The 22,118-nt window shown below is 60.8% G+C and overlaps 1 protein-coding gene across 2 annotated transcripts in view; it reads right to left on the minus strand.

Moving 5' to 3' along the window:
- The window catches only part of LRP5 (LDL receptor related protein 5), a 95,645-nt gene that overhangs the window by 42,579 nt on the left and 30,948 nt on the right, over window positions 1–22,118 (minus strand). For both annotated transcript variants that reach the window (XM_090257505.1, XM_090257498.1), the window contains exons 3-5: window positions 17,481–17,678; window positions 14,950–15,146; window positions 13,628–13,759 (exon numbers count right to left, since the gene is read on the minus strand). In XM_090257505.1, coding sequence (XP_090113631.1) covers window positions 13,628–13,759; window positions 14,950–15,146; window positions 17,481–17,678 — 527 coding nt within the window. The remainder of the gene's footprint in view (window positions 1–13,627; window positions 13,760–14,949; window positions 15,147–17,480; window positions 17,679–22,118) is intronic.

The following is a 22,118-nucleotide window of genomic DNA, read 5'->3' on the forward strand; positions in this document are numbered from 1 at the left end:
GTGGCTCCAGCAGAGTGTGCCCAACAGGCGCCGACCGGCTCCAGCACCCCGGTGATCAGATCAACACAAAGCCTCGAACACACCCCCACCATCAGGGAACCCCATTATCATGGCCCCTGAAGCCTCTGTGGCTGAGGCAGTGATTTAATGCTGGGATAAACTGGTGGGTGTTAACTGACTCCAAAGGGGGGGGTCTCACACACCCCTTTGGCTGCAGAGCCTTTGAGGTTCTCATTTGAGCTCTGCCAAGAAAAATGAGAAATACACAGAGACCAGGACGCTGGGAGGGACCACGCCGTGCGCCTGAAGGTCTGAGGGGGCCGTGCCCAGCAGGGAGGGGGCAGGCAAGCGCTCTGGCCAGGGCCACCAAGAGAGCCCATGGCCTGCACCCTGAGGCCACTGGCCAAGGCTGCTGCCCACAGGTGGTTCCCAAGGTCGTAACAAGGTCAGAGCCGCCCTGGCCTCGGGCCGCCTGGGGGTGGCGCAGGGCGCCGGGCCATGAGGAGGAGGGCCCCCCCCTCCCCCCGCCCTGCAACCAGACACAGAGGCCGGGTAGGAGTTTGTTTAAACACCAGGGAAGTAAACTGTTTAAAACTAACAGTTTGGCCAAATGGTTTTCCTTGGGGTTGTCTAAACAAATAGCCTTCCTCGCAGCGCTGCCAAGGAAAGTGAAACTGTCCTCTCGCTGGCTGCGCAGCAGTCCCAAGGCCTCCTCCCGGGGCGGGGGGGGAGGGGGGAGGCAGGGGCCGGGGGGTGCTCCCGACTTCGCCCCATCCCACCTCCTTGCACGCAGGCCGGAGAGGGGGCAGCACCACTGCCTGGGGCCAGGCACGGGCCACCGGGCCCAGGCCAGGCCAGGCACAGCCTCCTTGGCAGAGGCTGTTCTCAAAACGGAAAAGCAGCCCTGAGGGACGGCCTGGCCGTGGACACGTCCAGCTCCACTCCCTCCTGCCCGCCAGCGCCACCCGGGCCAAGCCGCTCCCCCCCACGGGCGCCGGCCCTGTGCCCAGCCCGGAGCCATACGGTGAGGCACAGAGGGGGCGGCCGGAGCGCGGCGCCCCAGACGGGGGGCTGCACCATGAAGGTCCGCAGGCTCCAGGGCAGGGCCCTTCCTGCCTCTTCCAGCCGCTGGTGGCGGCTGCGACCCTCAAGGTCCCTTGGCTTGTGGCTGCATGCCTCCAAGCTCTGCCCCCGTCTCCACAGGGCCTCCTCCCCTGCAGGTCTGTGTCTAAAGTTCCCTCTTACAGTCGTTGGACGGAGGACGCACCATAACCCAGGGAGACTGGGTCCCTTACATCTGCACAGACTCTCTTTCCAAGTGAGATCACGGTAACAGGTTTCTGGCGTTGAGACCTCAACATCGTTTGGGGGCTCACAGTTCACCCCACAACAGGTGGGGAGCAGAGTGTGAAAGGAAAGGTTCCGTGTGAGGTTTGAGGGCGGGGACCCCAGGCAGGAGGAGGAGAAGAAGCCTGGGTGACAGCGCGGAATGGAGGCTGGGGTGCGCTAGGGCCACTGGCAGCCAGAGCGGGCAGGAAGGGGGCTGACGGCCGGGCTGAGCTCAGAGGCCGGTGCCACCTTGTGCCTGAGTTGCCGCGCAGGCCACAGCTCTTCCCTGAGGACGCTCTGCCTGCAGGACGCTGGGCAGCTCGGGGGCCTGTCCTTGTCCTCAAGGAAGCCCAGGCACACAGTACGCTGTGCGTCCTGCAGGCGCCCAGCCCCGGGACACGCACGCCGCCCTGACACCAGAGCCTGGCAGGAGCCCGTGCAAGCGTCGCCCTCACGGGTACCTCTGGACAACGCCAGGTCATCCCCAGCAGTGAGCAGGTGGCAACCAGCCCAGGCGCCGGGGCGTTGACTGTCTGTCACCCCCACACGACGCTCCAGGGCAGCGCTGAGGCCACCCGGACAACGCACACGCAAGAGTGCACAAACTTCCCTTTCGGACGCAGAAGGGGAACATCCCATCGTTTCCCCACGTCACAAATCATTCTCCTTGGGACTTTTTTTTTTTTTTTGCAACCACATAAAAATGCGGAAACCATTCTGAGCTCCCGGGCTGCAAAACCCACAGGCAGTTTGCTAACCCTCGTATGAAAAGTGTGTGTGACTTGGACGGTATTAGAGAGAAAAGTCTAGTAACAGGGGAAACTGGGCAGCAAGTGAGTGGCTTCAGACATGGCCGGTACGTGCCTTCATTTTCCTGTAAACCTACCACTGCTCTCAAAATTAGAGTATTCATTTCTTTTTTTTTTTTAAGATTTTATTTATATTTAGAGAGAGGGGAAGAGGGGGAGAAAGAAAGGGAGAGAAACATCCGTGTGTGGTTGCCTCTCGTGCACCCCCAACCGGGAGCCTGGCCCCCAACCCAGGCCTGTGCCCTGACTGGGAATTGAACCGGCGACTCCTTGGTTCACAGGCTGGCACTCAGTCCACTGAGCCACACCAGCCAACCCTATTAATTTCTTTTAATTAAAGGTATATAAGTCAATAAGAAAACTACTCAAACCCCAGCAATAAACGGGTGAAGACCCGGAAGAAACAGCGCAGTATGTAAACATGAAAAACGGGCTGCCTCTCGGTAACATGCAAACAGAAGGAGAGCCCACGGCTCCCGCCTCTGGCGGGAGGACCTGGCTAATATTTGGTATGGGTGCCCCTGGTCCCTGCCTGCCCAAGGACTTGCCACTGCACACTTCCTGGACGGTCACAGGGCTCAGGGACCCTCTGAGAACCCAGTCCAGAACAGCAGCTGGAAATGCTCATGGACTCAGCGTCACCGACTCCTGGTCACCAAGAATCACCGTCATGTAGTGACAACGGCAAAACCCAAACCGAAGAAAAGAACCTGTGAACGATGTAAGCGTCCCACAACACAAACCTTGAAATAAAGGCAGGCGCCGGGCTCAGGCCACCACACAGCCCCAGGCTCCGCGCTCAGCAGCGGGGCCAACGTGGGAAGCACTCGTGAACAGGGCACGGGGACGTTAGACACGAGCCCACGCGCGGTGTGAACAAATCCCACAGGACCAGACCCGAAGGAACGCACAGGAAACAGATGAACAAGAAACACACCAGGACACCCACAGCAGCTACTCCTGGGTGGCAAGATTACGGTGGCTTTTATTTCCTCCATTATTTTTTACGATGCTTTCCTTTCTATGGTGAAAACAAACAGCACTTTACGACAAGGAAAAAACCAAGATTTAAAAACCCGGGTGGGTGCACGAGTTTATCCTTCAAGGATCTCAGGGTCTACGTGGGAAGGGGGGTCTGGGCTCGGGGGATGAGCGACCCAGCTGCCCATTAAATTGCCACTTGGGGACAGTTTATGTGGCCTCCGCAGTCTGAGCCGTGTGAAAGGCAAGGGCGCCGGGAGAAGGAAGGAATGGGGCACAGGCACCCAAAGCCCCCAGAGCCTGGGAGGGGGAGCCTGCCAGCAGGTCGCCCGCGTGGGGACACCTTGAAGGTGCTCGCTGTTTCTCCCCCCTACATGCCAATGTGGGAAAAGATTTTTGCAATGAGCCGAAAAACAGTCCATTCCGGGGCATGGACTGACCACGTCTGCACAGAGGAAAGAGGAAGGGCCCCGAGCCCCATGCCGCATCCCCCCCCATACCAAGTGGACATCACCCCAGGACCCCCGTGACCCTCTCTGCAGTCCCAAGGTTACGGCCCGCCTGAGGAAGGACGGGCGCACTCAGAGGCCAGCACCGCCCCGGGACTCCTCCCACAGGCTTCTTTCCATGCCCAGGACGGCGCCAGAGAACGGCCTCCCCCGCCAGCCCTGCGCCCGCTCCAGGCTCTCCTTCGGCTGCCCCTGAAGCAGGCAGGGCCTGGCGCTGCCTGGGAACCACCAGGTCCCCGTGCTGGCTGTGTCCCCTCTGCAGACTCTAAGGCCACAAACAGCTTCACAGCGGGCAGGCGGCCGGCTTGTTTTTGTTTTTTAGCAATTGATTAAGTTTCTCCAGGGCCCCCCTGGGACAGTGGCTGGACAAAAGCTGAGACCGCAGCCCAGCATCCTGGCCCAGGAAACTGCGCCAAGTGACCACAGGGTCACAAGGCACGGAGGAAGTGGCCGGGCCGGACACTGGCTCTCCTGGAAACCTGAGGCCCGAGCAGCTGTCCACCCGCGTGGCTGCACGCCGCCAGGAGTGGCCGGGCAGGTGCCCTTGCCGGCTTAGCTCTACAACGGTGGTCACTTCTCTGCCCAGAGGCCTGGGGCGGCCGGAAGGCAGCAAGGTGAGCGCCAGCCTGGCAAGCCCCTGCATCCAGCCTCCCCCCACCCGTCCCCATGGCCCTCTGCCACCTGCTTCCCGGCTCGAGACTGCTCACCACACAGGCAGCACAGGTAAACGGTCACACCTGACTTCAGCCCCCGCCCCATTTCCTCACTGAGTTACGCGGAGCAAGCAGCCTGACTTATGTTTGCGCACAGGTGCAACTCAGGAATGGACAGCCCCCCCCACCCCCGCCCCACCCCGTGCCCGGAGGCTGGTAGGGTCCCTTGACAAAGCCAGTGAGCCCTGCAGCCCAAGGCCACAGCCTCAGCGCACAGCCCCTCCCAATGCCATTAAACACACACCGGGGGACCTGTCTCAGCCACGTGTTCTGGGAACGAGGGTCAGAGCTGTCTGCTAAAGTCTCGCGTCCCTGGCAAAGATGGGCTCAAGAGAGAGACAGAGACACATGAGCGAAGGTGGTTTGTTGGGCAACTTAAAGACGGGCAGCCCTGCCCTGGCCAGGGGCTCAGTTGGTCAGCCAGCATCCCATACACCAAAAGCTGCAGGTTCGATTCCCGGTCAGGGCACATGCCTGGGTTGCGGGTTTGATCCCCAGCGGGACATGTACAGGAGGCAACCAATCGATATTTCTCATACATCAACGTCTCTCTCTCTCCCTCTCTCTCTCCACCCCGCTTCCTCTCCCTGAGAGCAATGAAAAGATGTCCTCAAGGAAGGATAAATAAATAAATAAAAGGTGGCCAGCCCTGAAACTCAGGAACACGGGTGTATGAGGCTGTAAAACTGCTGGTGACTAGGTGAGGGGGAGGCCGTGCGCCACCGCTGCGGCACGTGGCTCGGGTCCGTCAGACGCCTGCACAGGGTCTTTCCGAGCCAGGCGCACGGTCGGTGCTCCCCAGACGGCAGCGCCTCTTCCCTCCTGACCATACACTGTCCCGTGGTTCCGGGAGGTGGCATGGCTGGGGGCACGGCACTTCCCTCCTTGCTCAGGGCCCAGGCAGAGGGGGGCGGGGCCAGGCTGCTCAGGCTCCAACCCCGTCTCTGTCCCTTCTTCTGTGGCTTGCGGGCGCTTGACCACCTGTGCGCATGAAGCAGGCCAGTCGCAGCCCCCCCCCCCCCCCCCCCGCAGAGCGCCTGTAAAGCAGGAACGAGCACATGGCCCCGGAGGGGGCCGGCCCGGCGGCCCCCAGGAGTATGGCTACTACAGCCCACCCGCCCCCGTGGCGGTGCCCAATCATGGAGCGGGCTGACGGACGCAAACACCGCCCCCCAGACTCCAAGGCTGCGGAGCGGCAGCCGTTCGCACGGTTTGATGCAATTGTCCCACACACCGCCGTTTACAAGGCGCCTTCCGAGACGTGACTGCGTTCGATTCTCCCGGGTCCACGAGGCGCAGGATGCTGCATTTCGCTGGGGTAACAGCCACCTTGTGCAGGGCCGGGGCCAGACTCAGATGGCCTGATCCCCACCAAATCAGGTCCCTGGAGGTGGACGGCAGGGACAGAGAGAAGCCCCTTGCGGCACAGTCCCCAGGTCATTCTTGCTCCACCAACCAACACTCCTGGAGGCGACCGGCGGCCGGTTTTCCGCTCCCAGCACGTCCCCGGCCTGACGTTGGTGCCATGAGACGACACCGTCCCTCCCGCCCTCCCAGAGGGCCAGGTGTCTGCATGAGGTCTGCAGCCCCAGGGAAGGACGCGTGCTCCCTCAGGGTTGCGGGCACAGCACAGGCAAAAGCAGAGAAGCAAGCGCTCGGAGGGCAGGCTGGAAGGAGCGAACCATCACTTCGATCAGAATAGCAGGGAAACTGTGCAAAAGACCCTCCTCGTCTCTCTATGAAGACAAGGCAGCCGCCCACAGCATGAGCCCAGCTCACCCGGGACACACGGAACTGGAGGGGCAGAGGCACGTCACCAGACCCTAGACAGAGAATGTGCAGCTATCACCCAATGCACAGACGCCACAAGGCACCGTGACCCGGCGTGACTGGGGAGGTGGGGACTTCCTCTGGGCAGCCTGGGGCTCTGCCGGGACTTGGACCCTGTGAGCCCAGAACTTGCCTCCGAAGCGAGGGGACACCCCCGAGCTCTGGGGACGTCTGGGGCCAGATGAAAGCTCGGCCTGGGCTGTAGGAGCAAGGGGCACACTGGACAAGCTTGGGGGACAGCACCAGCGTTGGGGGAGGAGGGGCACACGGAGAGCTGGCCAGACCCGGCAGCTCCAGGGCGTCCGTTTTCTAAGGATATGGCATGCTCTCCTCTCCTCCTCTATTTGATTTAAAAGTATGTTTCAGACCCAGACACAAAGAAGCCCAAGTTCTCTGGTTCCATTTCTGTGACCTTCCAGAACCAGCACGGCTCATCCTCGATCGGAGTCAGGACAGCGGCTACGGCCGCAGAGCAGGCGCGGCACAGGGGGCGGGGGGCTCCTCGGGGGTGGGAACGTTCTGTATCTGCACGGGGGTGGTGTTTATGTGGAGTTATACAACTGTCAAAGCTAATCAAAACATACACTTAGAATCTGTGCCTTCATTGTCTGCAAGTTATACCTTGGTTTCCAAAAAAACACAAGTGAGCGCTCAGCCTTGTCAGACCGTTTCCTGGGACGGTGCCATCTGATTTTCGGGCTATTAACAATTCACGGCCCACGGCTGAGAACAGCAGCTGCCTTCTGTTTGCAGTCAAGGCCGATCACAGGCCAGGCGGCGGCGGCAGTCACAGGGCCTCCTTTCTTCTCCCTTTGACCTACTTCCCCGATCAGTGACAAGACGGCCAGACTGGGAACAAATGCGCCCCTTATTCCTCAGCCCTGAGCCACGGCTAATCCGCCCGGACAGACGGACGGACGTGAGGGGCTTTGAGACGTCAGCCAGTTGTCAGTCTGCCCGTCAGACCGACAGCGACGCCTGGCTCCCCCCACCGCCGCCGCGGCCGGCCACATCCCCGCCGTCTTTGTGCTTCCTGTCCCTGCGAACATCTGTTAAAACTACTTCTCGGCGAGGTGGGGCAGGCGGACCCGTAAATCACGGAGTGGAAGGCTCCCGCCTGCCCCGACAGACAGCAGCCACGGTCTGGGCAGGGGCCCGAGGACCCACCCCGGCCCAGCCAGGACACCCACATGACTTGGACGCTCCCATGAGCCACCTGCCCAGGTCATTCAGGCCCGGAGTCGGGGGGTACACTGCCCAGAAGCCCCCCCACCCCCCCGTGATGAGAAACGCGTGGGGACAAAAGTCAAAACAACAGGAATACGTCCCACAAAGAGGCGGCTGCTGAGGGGGCTGGAGCGAGGGAGGCGGCGGGCTTGCTTGGGCTGCGGCGGGAACTCCCAAATAAGGCCCCGCTACTGCTGTTTTTAGCCCATTCCACATAATTGGAAAAACGTGGGGAAACCGAAGCCAGCTGGGCGCCGCCGTCGGAACGGCTGCTGCGGAGGGGGCGGGGAGGCCGAGCCGGAGGCCGGCGGGCGTGGGGGGCTGCGGCCCGGCCCAGGAGGGCTCCTTGCGTGCTGGCTTCCCGGGACAAGAGTCACTGGGCCCCCGCGCGCCTCCCCAAGCCCCTGGCAGACCTGGGGCTACTTGCTGAGACTTCCTTTGTGGTCTCAAACCTCAGGCCCCTCACCAGGGACACTTCAAGAGGGCCTAGGGGATGAGGCTACGCACCCCAAGCCCCAAGGAAGGGAGTCCCGAGTCTCACGCCCTGTCCACAGGGACCCCACACAGGCACCCTGGGCAGCATGTCCCAGCCCGGGGACTTCCTCCCCTCTCCGATCTCACGGAAAAGGAAGCTGCAGCTCAGAGGGCTGACGTGAGCAGAGAGAGGGCCCGCCCCCCATCTAGGGGAACACCTGTACACCCTGGGATGTCAATCCCCCCATTTCCGGGGATCCAAGCATCACCACCCTCTCAGCCCCTTCCTTGGAGAAGGCACCGACTCCCTATATAGGGCTGGCTTTCATTTACTCAAAGTCAGGAGGAAATAGGAATCTCACATGTCACAAAAATTTGGTTTTCAGCTCCATGAAGCAGACGCCCAGAGGGAGGGCCCCAGAAATCCGAAAGTCATGCCCATATGGCCGTGGCTTCCAGTGCTGAGATGTTTCCTGCTGTGCCCGTGGTTCTGACCTGCCGCCCATCCACCGGCCGGGGCACCTGCCACGTGCAGATTCAGCCCTCTGCCCCACCCCCCCAACCTGACCCCTGTCGTGGAGACTCAGATTTGGGGCCGCTGGGGAACCTCGATGTGACCCGAGAATCTGAGGAATTCCAACACAGCCAGGCCCCTGCCCTGGACCCCAAATCCCTCCCAGCCCAATGCCAGCCTTCATTCCAAGGGGTGTCACCTGCCCTGAGCACCTAGGACACACACCTCACCCCTCTGCCCCTCACCCACCCAACTATGCAAGGAGGGCATCCCATCCACCCTTCGCCCCCACCCAGCTCTTCTTGGCACTATGCAGCCTGTTTCTGCTTCTGATTCCAAACAGAAAGGGAAGATTTGTTCTTCTGGCGTCAAACCAGATTGCCTGCCTGGCTCCCAGTTCAAGTTCAAATTCAAGGCATAGCTCATACATGTGGGGCCGCCAGACCTTTGTCCCAACAACCCAATAAGTCGCCTACTATTATCATTCCTTTTGACAGGTGAGGGCACTGAAGCACAGAGAGGCTGAGTCATTTTCCAAAGGCCACACAGCCAGAATATGAGTCAAGGTATCATAAACGATGGCTGGACATCGAGAGCCATCACACGATTGAAAAGAAATTGCTCTCAATCCTGGGTTTGCCTGAGACTGAGTGTCCTAACTGCCACAAGTCTCTGGCAGGCTCTCCACTGCGGACCAAAGCCATGTCATCATCTGTCCTGAACAGCGCTGGCGATGCGTCCCTCCTAGAACAGGGGTAGCCACCCACACAGACTTGTTCTCCATCGCAGGGCTGCCTCCCAGCTCTCCCACGTGGCCTCAGTTCTTCAGCCCCCTGGGACTCTGGACATCACCAATCCTGCAGCCAAGGGGCTCTCCGGGCCACCCCGGGGCCTCCTTTGCCAGACCCTGAATTCCACCCTCAGAACACTCCCCTGGAGCCGGCAGCCCTCTGCGGTCCTGCTCCCTTCCGGCTGGCAAAGCGCCTGCACGGGGCTTCTGCCCACTGGGACCTCAGAGCTCCGCCATCGGCAGTGACCTTCAACAGGAGGCAGTGTTTCGTTTTCTTCCTTTTGGCCTTTGTTACCAGCCGCTGCCTCAGAGGAGTTTCACAATCGGTACCCAGCACACCGTCAGCACTGAAAAACCCACACCCCCTGTACAAAGAATGTCCACTGGCGTGACAGCTGCACACGCCAACGGGTGCTGGCCACCAGACGGCCGCACACGGCAAGGAGAACAGCACTGAGCCCAGGTGACAGGACGGCGGTTTTTTAATCAAACCTCTGTCTTCAACGTGCTTTCTTGTGGCACGGAATAAGACCTGGGGGGGCAGAGGAGGGGCGCAGGAGACCGCAACCCAAGCCCCAGTGTGCAGGCGGTGGTGGAGCTCTTGGGGACATCGGAAGCCCTCAGCCCCACTCGGGCTACGTGCATGGTCCTGTCTCTGGCTTGCTGTCCGGGTCCCCCTGCCGCAAACAGACAAGAAAGTCCTCCAGGGGCCGAGTCCGTTTCTCGCTCATGCCCCGTGTCCCCATGGATGAAGGGACACGGAGATGTTTAGGACCACCTCGAATTTCCAGAAAGCCACCTAGGAGAAGTGCTTCTGAGAGGCCTCTGGGGCTTTTCTCAACTCCAACTAAAACTTTTAGAAAACTCTGTTCAGCCGCCCCTGGAGCGCACTCGGAAGGGGCCAGGGCTGCAGAGGCCCCACCTGCCCCCAGGACCAGCCAGCCCTTCGCTGGGAATCTGTCTTATAAAAGCACGGAGCTCTTGTAAAAGCACTAACCGAGGAACAATTCTCATGCAAAGCAGGGCTCCCTCCCATCCCTTTGTCTCCTGGGAGCCTGTTCTTCCTTTGGACAGAGCTGCCTGGACAGGGCATCTGGGGTGAACGCAAAGATGCAGGCTCAGTGGAGGACAGTCCCCGAGCTGAGGAGCCTCTGCAGAGAGCCCCCTCGGACCATACCCACACCCAAACCAGCCCCTCGGAATGACAACAAATACTGTTTCTTCTGCACACTTGGCATTCTCCAACTGATTTGTAAGTGTCCTTCACAGTTGGGGGAGGGGGACAGTTCTCACAAGACCAGGGAAGGTGGTCCTGAGCCACTGAATCCTGGGGGAATCTGCAGGCTTGCTGTCCCCACTGAAGAAGGAAGGCTGGGTGCTACGGGTCAGCACCCCCCTTCTCCCAACAGCTTCCCACAGGAAGGGCAGGCTTTGCTGCTCATCCACCAGTTCCACCCTGCCGATGCCAGTGTCAGCTCCCCACCAGACAGCTCCCCCATGACACCCCCTCCAGGAAGCCCTCCCGGTCAGGCTGCCTCCTCTACTCTGCCCCCTGTGCATGCCCTCCCCCACCAACCCCCAAGGCTGAGGGCTCGCCAGGGCTGCTCTGTGCCTGGGTGTGGGGATGTACATTTAACACCTGCAGAAAGAATGCAATACCCTCACAAGGGCTCAACCATGGGCAGGGTCACCAGGGCTCCGAGGCTCCAACTATGGGAACACGGGGAACCAAAAGGAGGCAGCAGTCCGTGTGAGCCCATAGCCCCTGCCCCTTCTGGTTGGGAATGAAATCAGCCCATCCCCAAGGGACAGGAGGACCCTGGAAATCTGGAGGCACACCTAGGCCTCCAGCAGACCTCCTCAGGCCCCTCAAACTGCACAACACAAGGAGACGCCAACGGCAGGAATGGAGGCTGCAGCCACCATACACTGTGCCCCTACTTCGCGCTGGGCACCCTGCACAGAAGCCTTCAATTCCTGCTGAGACACTGGGTCGTCCACAGCTTCCCTGGGCAGGGGGTGGTCCGCAACCCCATCTCACAGCTGAGGAAGGGAGGCACAGAGTGACAAGGGCCCGGCCACCGCCCACTCCCAGGGGACCGGTAGCACTTTGCACCCCAGGTGGCCAGGGCAAGTCCCTCCGGGAACACCAGCTTCTCCAGCAAATGAAACTTCACTGGGCCATGACTCCAGGGTCCTAGAGGGTTCACACGCTATTCTGGGAATTCTGACGCATGAGGGGGCCTCACAGGACCCGTCACGAACGCTTCCTGCACCAGTCCCCCCATCAGGGCAAGGTGCCTGACGGGCACTGCTGCACAACCCACCCTTTGGGGGGTCACGTCCATCCCCCACTCCTTCCCCAAACGTCCACATGCAGTCTGGCTCTGAACACCTGAAGTGGGCAGAGACGGCAACCAAGCCTGCCCGCAGCCACAGCACACCCGCGCCCAGAGCAGACATCACAAGCTGATCGATCGATCCATCGCACGGCTTGGGCAGGCATCACCAATCAATGAGGCAACGGACCCCAGATGCAGGCCCCCTAAGTCCAGGGCCAGGGCCAGGCCGGCCCTCTCCTGGCCGCACGGCTGAGAAACAACAGAAAGATGCCTGGCCAGGGAAGCAGGTTCAAATACACCTCCGCCTGGTAAAATACTCTTCAGGCACCGTGACCCACCTTTCTGAAACATACACACAAATTGCAAACGCTCCCACAATAAAGTCAAGTGAAACACACAGACAACCAGAAAGAGAGCAAAGACGCACCAAAACGTTAGCAGACTGGCTCTGGATCCCCTCGGGTTCTCGGGGGGCATCAAGCAGAGACCACTGCAAAATGAAGAGTGGGCCCCTTGTTCAAGCCAGCGACAATGGAGCCCTCTCCGGCGGAGCTTTCAGAGTCGGGGTACCCTCCTGCAGGGAGGGGCAGGGGCGCCCTGCACGCCCTGGAGGGAGGCCGGGACTCACCCTGCCGCGGCCAGGCCACAAGAAACCAGCTATCAGATCGTGTCTCTCCGAGACAGGGGCAGCAGCAAACCCGGGCCTCCGGGAGCTAGTAGGTCCCACCTTCTAGAACCTCCTCTGCCACTTGCTGCAGGCGAGCCCAGACCGGGGACCTCCCTTCAGCTTTCTCATACGAGAGCATCGATCCAAACCGACTGAGCTGCTCCTGCCCCCGCCCAAGTGTCTACCACCCACCCTTAGCCCGAGTAGCCCTCACCCGGGTGCTGCTGAACTGCTGGAGCCCACACGCCCGGTCCTCCTGGGCCGCGGCCTCCCGGCACCACCTTACAGGCCCAGGCGAACCGTACACAGCAAAGGGCCCGGAAGGGACAGAGGAGCTGGCCTCCCAACGCACCAAATAACTCCCCAGCTACTGGCGGCGTCGGTCTCCCCAGCCCGCCCGCCGTCCCAGGCTCGAGCGTGAGCCCAGGAGCCAGGGCGCCCGTCTGTGCTGCGCCCTGCGTGACGCTGGTGCCAGCACCCGGCAGGGGCTCCGCGAACACCTGCCCCTGCCAAGTGCGTGAGTGGGGTCCGGCGCCGGCGGTTTCTAAGGCGTGCTCCAAGTGGCCGGAGCCCACTTTAAAACCACCGTGTGGGCGGCATGTCCCCTGAATGACTTCCCACCACACAGAACCCTCTCACGGCCACCTGGGAAAACGGGGCCCTTCGTGGGGGACGCTGCCGGGGCCAGCGCACTGCGCACTAACGTACCCTTTGGTATGACAGCCAAGTCTTCACAGAAGCAAAAGCCCCCCCCACCCCAGCCCCCCAGCACGACCACAGGACCACCCACGGACAGCAGAGGAACCAGGAAACAGCCCGGCCACAAGCCCGAGACCTCAGGCAGCGGGGGACAGGCCAGCAGCCGTGGCAGAGCGTGGCGAGTGTGTCTGGGAGGGCTGCGCCCCTCAGCCCTGGGCACCACGGTATGAGGACCCACGGGATAAGCCAGCCGCCCAGGAAGGCCCCTGCCCTCCCTTCACGTCCCCTGACTGGGACTGGGTCCAGGGACGGCTGCTTCCCTCCGGTCCCCCTGCTCGCCGCACTGGCCAGGCCCACGCCCGCCTCGGTGTGGTCCAGCCCTGGACGGCCCTGGGCACGGCCCGACTCCTGGCTCACTCCGCTGCCGGAGGAGCACACCCTGAACCTGCCCCCTGGGACGGAGAGGCTCAGGCACCACCGCAGAGCAGGGGACGACCCTTCATTAAAAAGTACTCATAGCAGGAGTCCTGGAGGCACCAAGTGAAAATCAAGGGGGAGAATAAAGGGGTGAGAAAATACCCGAAGCAAAGGGAAAAAGGGGGTGAGGGAGAAATCCACGGCCCCTGTGCACGGGAGGTTCCCCTTCGGGACACGTTCCCCACCTGCATTTCCACGGGGGTCGTTACGGCGCGCAGGCCCCGCGCGGCCCCGGGCGGGGCGGGGGCAGACCCCCTGCGTCTCACCTGCCTTGCACGTCCTGCCGTTGTCCTGAAGCTGCACGCCGGTGGGGCAGGCACACGTGTAGAAGGGCTCGCGCGGGGACAGCAGGCACAGGTGGGAGCAGCCACCGTTGTCCTCCTCGCACTGCGTGTGGACTGGGGAACACGGGGCAGGCGAGAGAGAGTTCCAGAACAGGGCCCTTGACCCGCCCCTGTCCCTTGTTTCCAGACAGGCAGTACCCCACGTCCTTGCGCCCTGGGGGCCCCAGCGTGTCCGTCTGCCTGAGCGCCGCCCTCCTGCGGCATCGGGCCATCACCATGGCACCCACCCCGCCTCAACACTGACTCCCACCACGCCTGGCCTTCAGCCTCACCAGTTCCTCCCAGTCCTCCCAGCACCGTTACAGCTGAGGCGTGGGCGTCCTCCTGCCCCCTCATCTTCTTCAGGGCCCCACAAAGGACGCCTCCTCCAGGAAGGCCGCCCTCAGCCTTCCCCAGCAGGATCTCAGAACCTGCCCATGCAGCAATGACAGAGACCCCGGAGACGGTGGCTTCCTGGAGCGGAGCCTGTCTGGCCTATCTCGTCTCTGCATGGACTTGGAGCCTGCAGGCTCCGCACTAAACCTGGCGGCCCCGGCTGGACACAGGGCTTCTCGTTGCCCCAAGCCCTTCCACAACCAATAAGCAACTGAACTGAACAAATACTCCTGGGATCTTACTCCACCCCTGGTTAACTGGAGACACTCGCTGGAGGTGCTGCTCCCGCCCTGCCCCCACCCCCGGTGGGCGGGCCAGACTGTAGCCACATTTAAGGACCATGAGTTCGTCAGAAAGTAACTCCAGGCAGCACCTCCTTCCTCTTGGTGCCAAAAACAGGTGCCCCTGCATCCTCACTCTTAAGTTCACAGTTTGAACCTTCTACGGCACTGTGGCCAGAAGCCCCTGCCCCATCCTCACAGGAGCAGGTGAGCCGAGGTCCCACTGGCTGCCTGTCACAGGAGCCCTGAGCCTGCTTGGTTCAAGGCCTTCACCCTCAGGGGCCCCTGCCACCACCCCTCGGGGGCCCTAGGCTAAGGACCGTGACTCAGGGCAGATTTTCATTAATAAATATGCAACTTCGGGGAGGCCTTGAAAACAGGGCAACCGCCCTTGGGAATCTCTCTGCTACCTCTGAGCACGGCTGGAGGGGAGCCCACACCCGCTCTGCGGACGGCGCACCAAGCCGCTGCCCAGCCCACCCCTGTGCTCCACACATCTCTCTGCTCTGGCAAGCACCCCGTTTCTCCCCCAGACCACGGGCCCCTGCGGCAGGGAGAGGCCTGCCCTGCACCCCGCCCCCGACGTACAGTAAGGCTGCCGCTCGGGGCTGAGCACTTGGATGTCCATCGGCGAGTAGAGGGCGCGGAGGATCTCCTTCCGCTTCTCCCCGGTCCTCTTGTTGCAGGCGTGGATGGAGCGGGTCTGCCAGTCAGTCCAGTACAGGGTGTCCCCGGACAGCGTCAGCGCAAAGGGGTGCGTCAGGCTGCCCTCCACCACCTTCTGCCTGCAGGTGCGGGGGGCAGAGAAGCCATCAGGCCCTGCGCAGCCTCCGCACCCATCACCGCCACCCGTGGACAGACACGGGACGACAGGAGCTCGGGCGGTGCAGAGGGACTCCAGGGCAGAGCGAGCCGGGAAGCGGAAGCCCCTCTCGGGGCACACGGGGCACCTTCCAGGCCCAGCCAGCCTCCCGCCACCTCTGACAGTGACACAGGAGACCCCGCGCATCCAGCTGTTCCCTGTCCAACCTGTTTCTAGAACGGTGGCTGCTGGCGGAGTGCCCCGCAGGGAAGGAAGGAAGTGGCAGGAGGAAGCCACACCTGGTGACGGCGCACCTGTCCTGCCCCGACGCTCTCACAGCTTCCTACAGATCAGAGGGACCTGCTCATCCCTGCAGGGCCAGCAGTTTATACTTTCAGAGTAAATTAAACTTGATAACAACACAAGAAAAGGACTTTGACTTCTATGTGTGTGAGACACCCGCAAACCAGGACAGCAGATGTGTCTGTACAGTCTCCTTGTGGACCCTCCCCCTGTCGAAGGCTCCCGGGGGCAATCTGTGGGCGAGCTGTCACCAGCACCTCCCCAGCCCCTGGTACAGCACCGAGGAGAGTGACATTCATCCAGAGCACCCAAAGCCACCCTCACCACTTTCATCACCATCACCACCATCACCACCATCATCACCACCATCATCACCACCACCACCGTCACCACCACCGTCATCATCGTCACCACCACCATCACCGTCATTACAACAATCACCACCATCACCGTCACCACCACCATCATCACCGTCATCACAACCATCACCACCACCATCACCATCAGCATCACTACCATGCCCACCACCATTAACAGCACCACTGCCTCCATCATCACCACCACCATCATCATTGTGACCATGGCCACCAGCACCACCACTGCCTTTATCATTGTCACCACTACTAACACTAGCACCATCATGCTCACTGTCCCTTGTCACAATCCCTTGCCCAGGGCATCCCCCACCTACAGCCTTTCTAGCGTCTAACCACCTTTCTTAACTGCCAGGGTCCCTCAGCTACCCGGAGACCACAGTCTCAGGCTGTCACACTTTCTAAATCTCAAACCAGGCCAGAGGCCAATGTGCACTCTCAGGGACAATGGGCTAGAATGCTTCAGTCCAGCCCTGGGCCCATGGCTCAGCTGTGAGGAGTGGGCCAGGAGCAGCTGAGGCCTCCTGCCATGAGGGCAATATTGGAAGTGGACCCTCCAGCCTCAGTCACACCACCAGATGACCACACGGGGCCAGAACCATCTAGCTCAGCCACTCCAAATTCCTGATCCCCCCCTCAAACAATGCTGTTTTATGCTGCTGCATTTGGAGTACTTTGTTACACGGCAATAGATAACTGATAAACGAGGCTGGATAAAATGTGGCAAACCTGCCGACACCCTCAAGTGTGTCTGAGCTGGTATCTGCCTGTGGCTGCAGAGAGCAAGCCACCGAGGGCCCCCCATGCTGTGTACCCACCACAGCCCTTGGCACTGGCACGCGCACACATGCTCCCCGCCTGCAACAGGAGCCCAGCCAGCATGGGAACAGGGCGGGCAGACCCCCAAGTCCTGGCCCAGAACCAGTGGGCGCTACCGGGTTCATGCATAAACTGCCCTGCACCTGTACCTGGAGGGGACGGTCCTACACCTTAAGCGTGATGAAGTAGGGGGACCATTAGCTCAGCTGACCAGAAAGCTCAAAAACAAATTACCCGGGATGGAAAAAATCCTCGATATTCATTCACTCAACCCATTTTATTGAGCAGGAGCTACGTGTAAGGCCCTCTGACAAGACTGGGGAGTGCCGCGAACGCCAGGGCCAGCCCCGCTCCTGCCTTCCGGGTGCTTGTGTGCTGGGCAGAAATGGCGTGCAGGGGGCTGCCAAAAACCTGCCGGACCCCTGGGCTTCGGGTCCGCAATCCCTCGTCTGCAAACCTAAAAGTCTGAATATGGGAAGAGTCTTCTCCTCGTTTAATGCAAAGCCTGTGTGTGGATGGGAAGCGTGTTTGTGGTCTCTATCTCACTTCAAATTAACGCTTTTCGTTTTGCTATAAAAACATTCCCGCGGTCGATGGCAGATGTTGCCCCGAACCCTGCGTGGGGTGTGAGGTTAGGTGAGGCACGTGCCTGCGACTTCTACTGTTCCAAGCGCTGAAGACTCCTGGGTTCCGCAGGCCCCGAGGACTCGGACACAAGGCTGTTGGCCTGGCCTGGACAGTGCCAACACCCTGCGTGGAAGGCCCGAGGCCGGCTGGGCTCAGTGGGGAGGGCGAGGGCCCAGCGCCGGGCGGCCACTCACCGGAACGAGCCGTCCAGGTTGACGCGGTGAATGAAGCTGAGCTTGGCATCGGCCCAGTAAAGCTTCTGCTCCTCCAGGTCTATGGTCAGCCCATTGGGCCAGTAAATGTCTGAGTCCACAATGACTTTCCGGGTGCTGCCGTCCATCCCTGCCCGCTCGATTCGGGGCGTCTCACCCCAGTCTGTCCAGTACATGTACCTAATGAGGGGAGCAGAGGAGGAAGGGTAAACAGGTCGGCTTTTCGATTTTATTTTGTCTCCATGGATGCAAACGGGAAACAGAAACAGTGAATTTGTCTTAAAATCGCACCCATCAGAGATAACCAATGTTTAGAACCTGGGGTATCGTGGTTTCTGATTGGTTTTAAGCAGTTAGTACTATTCCAAGTTTTTTATTTGTTTGTTTGTTTATTTATTTATTTTTAGAGAGAGGGGAAAGGAGAAAGTGAGGGAGAGAAACATCACTGTGTGGTTGCCTCTCACTCACGCCCCCAGCTGGGGACCTGGCGTGCAACCTAGTCATGTGCCCTGACTGGGAATCGAACCGGCGACACTTGGCTCGCAGGCCGACACTCAATGCACTGAGCCACAGCAGCCAGGAGTACTATTTCAAGTTTTAACAAAGGTGGGGAATCAAAATATACTGATCCTGTTCCCAATTGTTCTCAGTTAGCAATATATTCTGGGCGCCCCATCGTTTTACGTACAGAAATCCGCCCTCTGCTTTTAATGGCAGTTAGTACTATGGATTATTTATGTGACTGCATGTCGGGCGTTCGGACTGCACCTGCTCTCCTGGGACTATGAAGGGGCTACAAGTGAACCTGTTACAGACACTGACACACACGCGGGGTGGAATATTATCTAGCTCTTAAAAAAAACGAGTTCTTAAACTATGAAAAACCATGGACGAGCTTGAAAAGTCTATTAAGTGAAAGAAGCCCGTTCTGAAATGGTTACATCTTCTGTGATTCCAACCATATGACGCTCTTGGAAGGGGGAAAACGCTGGAAACATTGGGGCGCTCCGGGGCTGCAGGGCCTCCGGGGGCCGGAGGGGCGTGGGAAGCAGCAGGCGGAGCACAGAGGATGTTTGGGCACTGAACCCACTCTTGTTGATACCACAGTGGTGGATGCATGTCATCATGCCTATGTCAAAACCCACAGAATCTGCACGGGTGTGCGGACACGCTCCACTGCCCCTCTGTTTTATTTAAAAGATTTTACTTATTTTTAGAGAGGGGGAAAGGGACGGAGAATAAGAGGGACTGAAACTGCAACCCAGGCCTGTGCCCTGACTGGGGATCGAACTGGTGACCTTTCACTTTGCAGGATGATGCCCAACCCACTGAGCACACGGTCAGGGCTCCCTTCCCTCAATTTTGCTGTGAACCTAAAGTTGCTTTAGAAAGGGAAGTCTAGCCCTGTCTGGTGTGGCTCAGTGGATTGATTGAGTGCTGGCCTGCAAACTGAAAGGTCGCAGGTTCGATTCCCAGTCAGGGTACCTGCCTGGGTTGCGGGCCAGGTCGCCAGTTGGGGACGTGCAAGAGGCAACTGATTGATGTTTCTCTCCCTCTCTTTCTCTCTCCCTTCCCTTCTCTCTAAAAGATAAATGTTTTTTTAAAAAGTGAAGTATAAAAAAACAAAAACCCAGCCCCACACGGGTGAGACGGACCCTGAAACCACGCAGGCCCTCCAGGGTGGGTTTGTGGAGGACCTGGCTCGGGTCACCCACCTTTTCAAGTTTCCAACAAGAGGACCCACCCACACGGAAGCGCCACCTCCTTAAAGGCTCCCACATTTCATGTCCCACCAAGTGAACGAGGGCAGGCTGCTGTGACCCCAGGCATCCAAAGTGACAAGTTCAAACGCCACCAGTGCTCACACTGTCCCCAGCTTTGCCGGCAGGGTGCTGACCTACGTTGTCTACTCAGAGTCTCTCCACAGAGAAGGGGGACAGTGCGTCTCTCTCTTGCAGTCCATGACACTCCCCAGGTGGCCTGGTCTCCCCAGGGGCAGGCATGGATCCCGGCCATCGGGAAATCCCATCACCCTCGGCCTTTGTGACTGCTGCAGCGACAGGCTCCCAAGAGCCAGCTGTGCTGTCCCCCCACGCAGCGGGGTGAGGCTGAGAACAGAGTCACCTCTAGGACGCCCTAGTTCCGGGGCCCACACGCTGTCTGCTCTTCCAGCTGCTTCTCTCTATTCCAGGTCAGGTCCCCCCGTCACCGTTGGCCTCCATTACTTCAGGGGTCCAACCGCACCCTGTTTCAGCAAACCCCAAGCTGCCATCCACCGGGGATCACTGTGGTCCCCAGGGACACGGAGAGTCAGCCTGGCCTTGCCCTTCGGGGGTCTCTGTCCAGCAGGAGAGGGAGGGTGTTACACACACAGCTGCCCCCTGTCCCCTGGGAGCTCTGACCCAGGGGGTGCCATTTGAGTCAGTCCATTCGCCAGCTTCCCCCGACAAGTTTGAAAATGAGCAGGGACTTTATACAAAACATATCCTCCTCCCCGGATGGGGGCCAACTACATCCGGCTGTTGTCACCCAGACCCTGAGCACCTCTCCAGAGAGCCTCTCCCGCCGTCTCCTTGGCATCTGGTGAGAGCTCAGCGGACACACGCCTCCCCTGGGGGGGCAGACGAGAGGACCGGGGCTCTGCAAGGCGGCCCTGCCCCGGGTCACAGGTCCGCGGCAGCCCCGGGTCACAGGGCGGTTCTCCGGTGAAGGCCAGATGCCGGCCGCCACATGACTCAGCCCTCTGCCAGCAGGCCTGGGTGTGGGTGCGCCTTTCCTGGCAGCCCGAGGCGCGCAGGTACCGCCGGCCAGCTCAGCGAAGGCTCCCGTCGGCCTGGCTCGGGGGCCCCTCTCTGCCCCCGCAGCCCGGACCGGGCCCAGCGCCCCACCGCCCGCCCGCCGCGTCGGCACCCGGGGAATAAATCACAGAGCGGCCCCCTCGCGGCCTCCCCGAGCGCTCCGCTGCGGCCCGCGGGCCGGGCCGGCAAATGCGAAGGCTCAGGACCTCCGGGAGGAGCATAATTCAAATTCCTTCCCTCCGGTTTCATAACAGAGGCGGCTGCTGTCCTTAAATGGGGAATCGGCGGGCCGCCCGGCCACCAGGGACGGCTGGCGTGGACGCGCTCCTGCACAGTCCCGAGCTCGGCCACAGGCCGGCCGGGCTCCGCGGAGGAAGGTCTGCTTCCGAGGCAAAGCGGCGCGGCCTGGCCGTGCGCAGAGGCTGCGGTTGCGGCTGTGTTATTTTAGGGAAGGGCCGTCCTGCATTTTAAAGAGGGCGTTGGGTTTCAGCACGGCTCTCACTGCAGACCTGCACAGGCTGGGCCGCGTGGGCTCTGCCTCCCCAGAACGGCCCCAGGCCCCGTCCCCGTGGGCGCCCGGCAGCGGGCTCCTGGTCACACGCACACTGGCCTGGGCTTTCGAACTGAGCCCCTTCCTTCCTGATGGCGGCCGGGCATGGACACCCTGTCTCAGGAAGGAGTCTGGTGGGGACAGGGCACAGGAGGGCACAGGGCGTGGCAGGGGCTCCAGCAGGACCGGGAGGAGGCAGAGCTGCCCCCTGCAACCTTGTGCTGGAGGCCAGGATGGGGGACAAAGCCGCTGTCCCCGCTCTCAGACAGCGGCCCTGCCCCCAGGACTCAGAGGCCACCTTTCAGGCCAGTATTAGGCCTGTTACCCGCGGCTCCCAGGGACCGGCCTGGGGCCCTGCCTCCTGGGCAACACGGCGCCTGAGGGAACACAACAGGCATCTGGGCCTGCACCACGGCCACTGCGAGGGGGACACCATGGCTCTCTCCACTCCGTCCCTGATGGGGGCAGGAGAAGGCCCGGGGCAGGCCGGGCCGCGGGGCAGACGTGTGATCTCGGGAGATCTGGGGGGGAATTCAGAGGCGAGATCAGAAAGGACTTCCAACATTTAATGAGAAAAGCCAGAGCCAGAGCCTGACCGGCTCCCAGAGGTGCTGCAGGCAAAGCCAGCCGGGGCAGGGCGTGAAGGCTGCTCCCAGCCCAGCACGGAGCACTTCCCACTGAGTACCGAGTGCCTCACGGCCAAGGTCGAGCACCTCCAACCGAAAGGGCCAGCGGCCACAAGGAAGAGAGAAGAGACACCTTCACGTGGACGTGGGGACTGTTCGTGGCGGGGAGGGCCGTGCTCAGTACAGCGACAACAAACACGGACTGAACCGCTAACTGCTCCTGGTGTTTCCTGCATGACGTGGGCCTTGGGAGCACCCCGTATAGATGGGGACACTGAGGCCCAGAGAAGCACCTCGTCATCCTTGCTTCCTGTCTTTCTCCCTAACCTCCATGCAAAATGCCAGCCAATCCAGCTGGTTCTGCCTTCAAAACAGAGCCCAAGTATGGCTACTTCTCACCCCCAGCTCGCTACCTCCCTGGTCCCGGCCGCTACCCTCTACCACTAGCACCCCAGCCACTAACGGGGCTCCTGCTCCCACCCCAAGAGCTACTTACTCTCCCTCCAACGGCCAGTGGGACCCCCTTAAGCTTGAGTCAGACCAGGCGGCTCCTCCACTGGAAGCCTGACTTGCCCCTCTCCCCCACTTTGGGTAACCCACCCCCTCCCTCACGCCACCACAGCCCCTCCTCGAGGCCCGGTCCCTC

Source organism: Furipterus horrens, unplaced genomic scaffold (assembly GCF_987537825.1).
Source record: "Furipterus horrens unplaced genomic scaffold, mFurHor1.1.pri manual_scaffold_2, whole genome shotgun sequence".
Lineage (NCBI taxonomy): Eukaryota > Metazoa > Chordata > Mammalia > Chiroptera > Furipteridae > Furipterus > Furipterus horrens.